The 9,087-nt window shown below is 34.6% G+C and overlaps 1 protein-coding gene across 1 annotated transcript; it reads left to right on the forward strand.

Annotated features, from left to right (window-relative positions):
* The first annotated feature begins 992 nt into the window (after window positions 1–992).
* Window positions 993–4,983, forward strand: LOC108192637 (probable alpha,alpha-trehalose-phosphate synthase [UDP-forming] 9). The gene is given in 5 exon segments (XM_064085236.1): window positions 993–2,829; window positions 4,335–4,410; window positions 4,483–4,613; window positions 4,616–4,752; window positions 4,840–4,983. Coding segments are annotated over 5 exon segments (2,325 nt in total).
* The last annotated feature ends 4,104 nt before the right edge of the window (window positions 4,984–9,087 follow it).

Consider the following 9,087-nt stretch of genomic DNA (forward strand, 5'->3'; position numbering starts at 1 on the left):
TTTGTTGAAGTTAAACCTTATTTTTAAATGAACACTTTTAAAATGTTCAGATTCAAATAAATATACATATTTAATTATTTAAATATTTGATTTTCACGGGAAAAAAATCTCATGTATATAATAGAGATATGGATTATTTTTAAAAGAATTAAAATAGTTTGTTTCAAGTGCAAAGTATACACAATAAATGAGAAATTTCTTCCCATTTTATCTGTACCATGCATGGCTATTTAGTTGAGAGTCTTACAGCTCAAATCTACATTGGCTTTTAATTCTCTGCTGAAATCTTAATTCTCTCTACAGCTCAAATCTACCTTGGCTTTTAATTCTCTGTACAACTGAAATCTACATTGGCTTTTAGTTCTCTCTACAACTGAAATCTACCTTGGCTTTTAATGCTCTCGGATTTTTATCACAATCTATAATATTTTCAAACTCACATCACTTTAGCAGGATCGTAATAAACTCGAAAACTAAGGGCAACTAGACTAAGCAAGCAGCTCGAGAAAGTGAATAAAAGCACCCCTACCCCCTCAAGTTCTAATCCCACGAAAACACATTTTATACTTTAAGGTAGTTGATATAACTCTAGCTAGTTCAGCTACTTAAATACCAGTGTACAATATTAAACTAGTTGTGTTCTAGCTTGTTTAAGCGGCCTAGATTTGGTGATCATGATCATATATCATTACAAATTTACGATTCGATTATTGAATTCATAACTATTGATCATGTTTCCATGATTGATCATGTTTATTTATAAGTATATATATCAATTGTATCTGCAAGAAGTTATGATTATAAGTATAGAGCATATCATCATCAATTATCATGGCCTATAGTATAATAATCTTTTCTGTTTTCACTTATCTGTAGAAGAGTTTCTGTTCAAGCCATTAGATTTACTTGTCTAGCTTTAAGGGGCTCTTGTGTTTTCTTTTTACAGAATATAATCACATCAGATTATATTCTTGTTTGGAAATAAATCGATCATGGATACAAGTTCACGTATGAATTTTGCAAACCTGGCTTTCGGGGACCTGAACAAGACTAATCCTTGTATCAAATATGTGGATTCATATGGTACCTCATCTACAACTGTCAGAATTATCATCATCTCAAACATGTTGCCCCTTCATGCACAGAAGGATAAGGAAACAAAGGGCTTGAGCTTTAATTACGATGAAGATTCGCCTCTATGGAAACTAAAAGATGGATTTTCACCTGATACAGTGGTTTTTTATGTTGGTTCACTAAATGCCGATATAGATGTTAATGAAGAGGAGGGGGTTGTTGAGAGACTGATGGATGATTTCAACTGCATTCACATTTTTCTTGCGAATGAACTCTTCTCTGAATTCCATCATGGTTTCTGCAAGCACCATCTATGGCCTATATTCCATTACATGCTCCCAATGTGCGAAAAGAATGGTGACCAATTTGATCAGGGACTGTGGCAGGCTTATATCTCTGCAAATAAAATATTAGCAGACATAGTATTAGAAGTGGCAAATCCCGAGACTAATTATATTTTGATTCATGACTATCACCTCATGGCGGTCCTTGTGTTCTTGAGAAATAAGCGCTACAGGGCCAAACTCGGATTCTTTCTCCAAAGTCCATTCCTTGCATCTGCAGAGATCTATCGAACACTTCCTGTAAGTGCAGACATTCTGAGGATTTTGTTGAACTGCGATCTCATCGGGTTTCATACTTTCGATTTTGCTCGCCACATCCTCTCATGTTGTAGTAGAATGCTGGGACTGGACTATGAGTCCAAACGAGGACAAATTGGGCTAGATTATAATGGTCGCACGGTATATATCAAGATTCTGCCTTTAGGAATTCATTTGGGAAAAGTTGAAAATGTTCTGAATATTCCTTCTACATCAGTGAAAGTCAAGGAATTCGAAGGGAAGTTCAAGGGGAAGTTCAAGGGGAAGCATGTAATTGTTGGCGTAGACGACATGAACTTATTCAAGGCAATTATTCTGAAGTTATTAGCATTTGAACAACTATTGAGGAAGTATGAAAACTTGCGGGCTATTATGGTTCTTTTTCAAATTATCAATCCTGAAAGAAGCTCAGGAGAAGACATCGAGGAAGTGAGAAGGGAGACGTATGGAACTGCTAACAGGATTAATCAGATTTATGGTTCTTGTGGTCATCAACTAGTGAGTCTAATTGATCGACCAGTTGATCAATGTGTAAAGAACGCCTACTACGCTGCCTCGGAATGTTGCATAGTAAATGCTGTCAGAGATGGAATGACTCTAGTCCCTCACATGTATGTCATTTGCGGGCAGGGCTCTTCAACTGTGGATGAAGCTAGCGGAATTATGTCTTATTTTCCTCGAACAAGTGTGCTAATTATTTATGAATATGTTGGATTATCTCCATCTCTAAGTGGAGTAATCAGAATAAATTTATGGGATATTAGTTCCTTAGCTGAGGCTATGCATTCTGCGGTCACCATGGATAATTCTTTAAGGCAATTAAGACATGAGCAGAACTATAGTTACGTTCAGTCTCATGATGTGGCATATTGGGCTCGCAGTTTCCTGCATAGCATGGAGAGAGCATGTCTTGATCACTATAATTATCAATGTTGGGGTTTGGGCTTCAGTTTCACATTCAAAGTTGTTGCCCTCTCCCTAGGTTTTCAAAAATTATTTTCTGAAAGCATAGTTCTTGCATATAACAAGACAAATAGGAGGGCTATAGTTCCTCATTCCTCAACCAAGAAAAACCTCAGTAGTGAACTTGTCACTGCTCTTAACACTATGTGTGATGATCCTAAGAACATTGTGTTTATCGTTAGTGGTGTTAGTATTGGTGTCCTAGAGACAATACTATTGTGTTCTATTGTAGACATTTATGGATTATGTTATATTGATTATTGAATAAATATTTATTATGTCTTTATTTACTGCGTAATAAATTGAAAGCATAATAAATGTCCTTGGAATATTATATGTAATTCTTTATCTTTAAGTACGTGACTTAGAAATGAGATTATGAGAATAATATCAATATTCCTAAATGTCCCTAGTCGAGTATTATTGTTAAGGGACAATAATGATGCATTAAGACTAGTATGTTTGTTGACTGATGATCACATCTCATTGATCATAGGTATAGTGATGCTAAAGTCAAGAACATAAGTGCATGTATCGACACATGGCACTGGAATGACCCACCGTGAGATTTTACATGTTAATAAGTGTCATTGGAAATTCTCACTGTGATAATGATGTAATGATCCTCTGACTTGATATCATTATATTTCTATATGAGAATTAATATACTTTGGTTGCACTAAAAGTTACCTTTGACCGGGTGATGATGAAATGTACATTGGGTATATTATGAATCATATGAGAAATATGAATGATCTAGAAAGGATTTAACCCTCCTATTTTAGGAGTGATATTATTGGCCTCTTGATTGAGTGAGACTATAAAATGCATGGCCGTGCTCAAATATTGATTTGTTTAATAGTCTACTCATTGATTAAGGAAATTCGGATTAGACGATGAAGAGGATGACACAATACATGCCTTGAGTCTGATCTTTAATATAAGGTTAAAGGGATTATATTACATTGTACATTATTCACAAAAGGTTTAATTGAATCACCAATTATTATTATTACTTGGGTAGCAATGATGTATTACTAGATGCCGCTCATTGTTTATAATTTTATTATTGGATATTAAAATTATTGCCAACGTAATAATAACCTAAAGGGTCACACACTTTGAACGTTTAAAGGAGTTTTAATTTAAATTCTGAATTTAAATTAAATGATTAAGTTCGAAATAAATTATTTAATTGAGCCGGTCTTAATTAAGTAATTAGGATTTCGAATTTAATATTAAAACCAAAATCGGATTAGGTTTGGAGAAGCCCAAATCCGATTAGGGTTTGGCCCATCTATCTCTCTCTTCCCTATAAATACATAATGATGTATTGTTTTAGGGTTAAGTTATAAAAAATTCGTTTTTACTAAAACCCTAGCAGCTCTACATCAGAGAGAGGCTAGAGAGAGAGAGAGAGGCTGCATTCGGCTAGTACCGGCTCCGGTGATCTTTGGCGATCAGACGTTCGTGTGGACTGCTTAGAGACGCGATCCTTGGACCGAGGGCTGCATGGTGATTGCTTGTTTCGGACCTCCATCTTTCGCTAACGTAAAGCTTTAACAAGGTATTACTTCGTATCTCCATGATCAGCCATACTTTATAGATGGATCCTCGGGTTAGGGTTTCGGAATTTTTGATTTTACGTCGATTATCCGCTGCGTTTGTTGCCCCGAAACCCAACAAGTGGAAGAGGTATAAGTTCCTTAACTGAGTGGCTGGCTCCATGTGAAGGTCTAGGACTAGCTGCTGAACACGGGTACTTCATAAGGTATTTTCCTTCACAAACTTCTTATAGACCTTTTCTAGTGGAACTTCCAAATAAATTGCCTTTGGCTTGCAGGTGGAAGAAAACTTCTGAATGGAAATCCATTTTGGTCGTGGATCTCGAGTGGAAGGCAGCAGTGGAGCGTATAATGAATCTGTATACAGAAGCCACGTATGATTCCACCATCGAAGTCAAATAAAGTGCTTTATTTGGCACCATCAAGATGCAGATCATGATTTTGGATCCTCTCAGGCAAAGGAATTGTCGGATCATTTGAAACACATCATTGCTAACGAACCTGCAATAGTTAGAAAGGGAAAAAATATTGTTGAGGTTAAACCACAGGTATATGTCTCTTGTCTCCCTCTTTCGGTCTTCCCTGTGCATTGTACAGTACAGTAATTTACTTAACTAGCAACCCAAAATATTTAGGATGCAAGCAAAGGCTTGGTCACAGAAAAGGTAATCGCGACAATTGTTAGCAATGGCGAGATCCCTGATTTCATCCTCTGCATTGGAGATGACAGGTCAGATGAAGACATGTATGACGGTACTTTGAAAACAGTCCCAGCATAATAAAGATATTGTATATTAAACCTTGTTAAATTAACAATCTTGTTAAATTAATCAAAATTTATCATTTTTGCGACTATTAACCCTCAGATAATTTACTATATTGTATAGGTAAACTTACAGAAATTTCATGTTATATTTACTATATGAATTGAGGATGTTATATATCTTTTTCCCATTTAAGAATGGGACTGCATAAGAAATGCTTGTTCAGGAAGTAAAAAAAGTTTGGATTTCTAATGCCAACATTAGAACCTTGAGCAATTTCATACAAGCAAATCATTTCAGGTTTACAAATGCTAGAGAAAGGTCTCTAAATACAAACAATACTTCAGAGATCAAATATCCGAAGTAAGACTGACAGTCAAATATGGTATACTGCATTAGAGAAGCTTGTCGCCTTTACTCTCAATGCTCATACTGTTCCTGACTAGTGAGGCAGCGCCACTGATTCTGTCTGATTAAAGAAATGAATTAAATTACATTGTATCTTCTTTTTTTTCAATCGGGCCAATATTGTTATATGAACTATCACCTAGTTGTTCAGTCCTATAAGTCTAATCTAACAACGTAGTAGATATATCTCATAATTTCAAGCCTCGGTTAAAACTAACCAAGTCTTGCAACTGATCAGCATATATCTGGAATTCAGTTATATTGTGCCGCCACTTTGAGTCATTATCTAGCACAGAAACATAAATCAGAGATTGCATCTCCAGCTTTATATTCCTTTTCTAAATATTTTAAACACATGTCCTAGCTTTGTCTTCGGCGAGGTTTAAACTCAGTTCAAACCCTTATCGGAACAAGGATTAACTGAACCATGATAACATAAAATACAACGAGACTAAACACCTAAGACGGTAATAAAGTAGATTTAAAGCAACTACTAAAACATAGCAACTAGTGCATCCAACCCGTACATCATACAATAATTTTATTTATAAAATAAGCTAAAGACTTTCCCCTTATTTGCTTACACAATATGCGTTAATTACGGCATATTATATGACATTTTCCTACCTCTTTTTGCCCTCCGAGTACCGGTTGTGGAGCTTCAATTAATCCCTACGGAGTAGCACATTCGTGCCCGGAATCTTTCGTGGCCTTCTCCAGCCTCGTTTTGCACTCTAATTAAATGCCATTTGTAGAGCAAAACCTGATCCTTGAGGAGTGGAAACATTCGTGTCCTAATTCTTTTGTGGTCTTCCTCTAACTTGTTGCACTTATAAGTGCAATTGTGGTGCATCAATTGATCATTAGGTAACATCAACATCCTCATCATGGAAAATAAACAAAGTATGCACATACATAACTTCATCCCACATTCTCCAATTGTTTTATACTTTTAGGTGTCGTCTGTGGTGCATCTTCCTCCCATGTGCTCGAAGGACTTCTTGTGCCGCCTTCTCTTGTCTCATTTGTATCTCTTCACACTAATTGTTTAATAGTTTTTTAGGGTGGTGCTTCATCAATAACCGGGTCTGTGCCATAACACTCTGAGTGCTGTGCCATTTCCAACACCACAATTATTACTAATTGATGGGTAGTGGATCCTTAATTGTTGGGTTTGTATGGCCATGGATCTTTTCATTCAAACCACTATATAGACAATTGTTTTGTTTCCTACCAAGCCAATTGTGTTTAATTTATTATGTACCGGGGATGTGAATTTTAATATATAATTTCAAGAAGTTCAAAAATATTATCTTATAAAAGAATCCTTGGGTGTATTTTTCTTTTTAAGATATACATGTTTATTTATTTCTTTATTTCTATTTTAAACATATTCTATTTATCATCAATTTTACAGATTCTACTTCATTACTCTCTCATATACGTACTCCATGAACTTACGTTCATTGTAAAGGAATTTTCAAGTTGTCTCTCATATACATACTCCATCAATTTACATTGGCGGTAAAAGAATTTTCTAAGTTTTATTCTTGTTTTGTTGCAAGTTGATCAGCTCCATATATGTCCAGGTTTATTATTAAAAACCATTTATTAAGGTAGGTATGGAAAAGTCAGTGGTTGGTTTGGCTTGTCCATGACTCCATGTATGTAGCTGTTTGGATCTTTTTGAGTCTTAAAAATTTAATCATTGAAAAAATATTGATTATCAAAAAATATCAAAAAATAGCCATCTGTCACGAGTTGTGAGAATGTTTGGGGGATATCATAGTTTAGTTCAATACAGTTTTGAGTGGGTTGGAATTATCAATTTGAATTTTATATCGTTATATTTCAAATAATATATAAGAAAATGCTAGGTACTCTTAAATTTGTTCCTTTTTTTCACAAATCCTAATTAGCTATGTCGGATTGGTTCACTCATATTAATAATAATTATATTAATAATAATTAGTCATTTATTTGTCATATCCTTTGCGAAAAAATTGGGACAAAATTTGGGGAGGTAACATTACTATTAGCATATGCATTATTGCAATAAATTAGATTTAAGGCAACTACTAAAATCTAGCAATTACTACATCCAACCAGTACATCAGACAATAAGTTTACTTGAAAAATAAGCTAAAAACTTTGTCCTTGTTTGCTTACACAACCTACTTTATTTACACCTTCTTCTATGACATTTTTTGCCTCTTTTGCCCTCCGGAGTATCATTTATGGAGTTTCAATTAATCCCTATAGTGTAGCACATCCGTGCCAAGATTCTTCTATGGCCTTCCCCTGCATCGTTTTGCACTCTAATTAAATGCCACTTATAGAGCAAAACCTCATTCCTTAAGGAGTGGAAAAATTCATGCCCTGATTCTTTCATGGTCGTCTCCTTACTTGTTTTACACTTTTAAGTGCCATTTTTGGTGCATCATATTAATCATTGGGCAACAACATCCCGGTCATGGTAAATAGTCAAAGTGTGAAGGTATATAACTTCCACCCACCTGCTCCAAGGCTTCTTATGCCGCCTTCCCCAGCCTCATCTTATACATCTTGGCTCTAGTTGTTCAATAATAATTTTCTAGGGTGGTGCTTCATCAACAACCTACTATGTGCCATAACACTCTGAGTGTGTCTCAATGTGTCGAACGTGTTGCACAGGTGATGTTGTAGCCAGACCATTCCCAGCACCATAATTATTACTAATCATTTGAAACTTCACATAATTGTCGTGTTCATCACCAACAGTAGTACGAATCAATGGAATAGATGTTAGCACAAGTTTCTCCGGAATCCCGATCGAGTCATTTTGGTTCTATTAGGTCTCCAATTGTAGAGTCATTGTGTGAATCAGAGCAATAATATACAATAAATTGTTATAAATTTCTCTCATTTTAATTTTGGTTGTAAGTACTTGGCACCAACCCTCCTACATGCTCGCAGGTATTGGTAGTATGGTTAAGTGAAAGATTCATCAAATAAAATTTTAAATTTTGTAGGTAAATCACACCACCATGGCCATGTTTTTGTTTCCAAGACCGGGGAGTGAAGTCATAATAAGGCCAGGAAGTTCCTATCACAGTTACCATAAAATGAGCGCATTGTTAGAAGAAGAATTCTTGGTAGCATTTATAAAAGGTTTTAATTGTTAGAGATCTTGAAAAAATACATTAAAGATTCAAATCCTTGAACATAAGAAATAATTTCTAGACAATCCTCCAATAATAATAATATCATCACTAACAATAAGTAAGGAAAGAAAATATTCATAAGAATGAAAAACACATACACACATACACATAAACAAAATAAAATAAATTTTCAGATTACTTTCATTCCGGAGCACAAACAATAATCTATCTTGGATGGTGAATCAACCGGGAATAATTTGAGAAAGATGAATTATGAATTGGCTTATGTGTAGGGTCATGGTAATTATATACACATAAAAATATAGATCTTGTAGTCTGGTGATACTTTATGCCCATGATAGTTTAAGTTTTGCAAAAGGTCATGCAATTCAAAATTTAAATTATCTGTTATTTTAATATCTTTAATGAAATGATAAAATGTATATATTTATCTGAAGAATTTAGATGATATTTTTACAAAATTATTATGAAAAAAGATATTAATAATTTGATGATATCTTATGTCTATGACTAGTTTTGATAATTCTTATATAAAAACAATCATCAA

The sequence above is a fragment of the Daucus carota genome, chromosome 9 (assembly GCF_001625215.2).
Source record: "Daucus carota subsp. sativus chromosome 9, DH1 v3.0, whole genome shotgun sequence".
Taxonomy (NCBI): Eukaryota; Viridiplantae; Streptophyta; class Magnoliopsida; order Apiales; family Apiaceae; genus Daucus; species Daucus carota.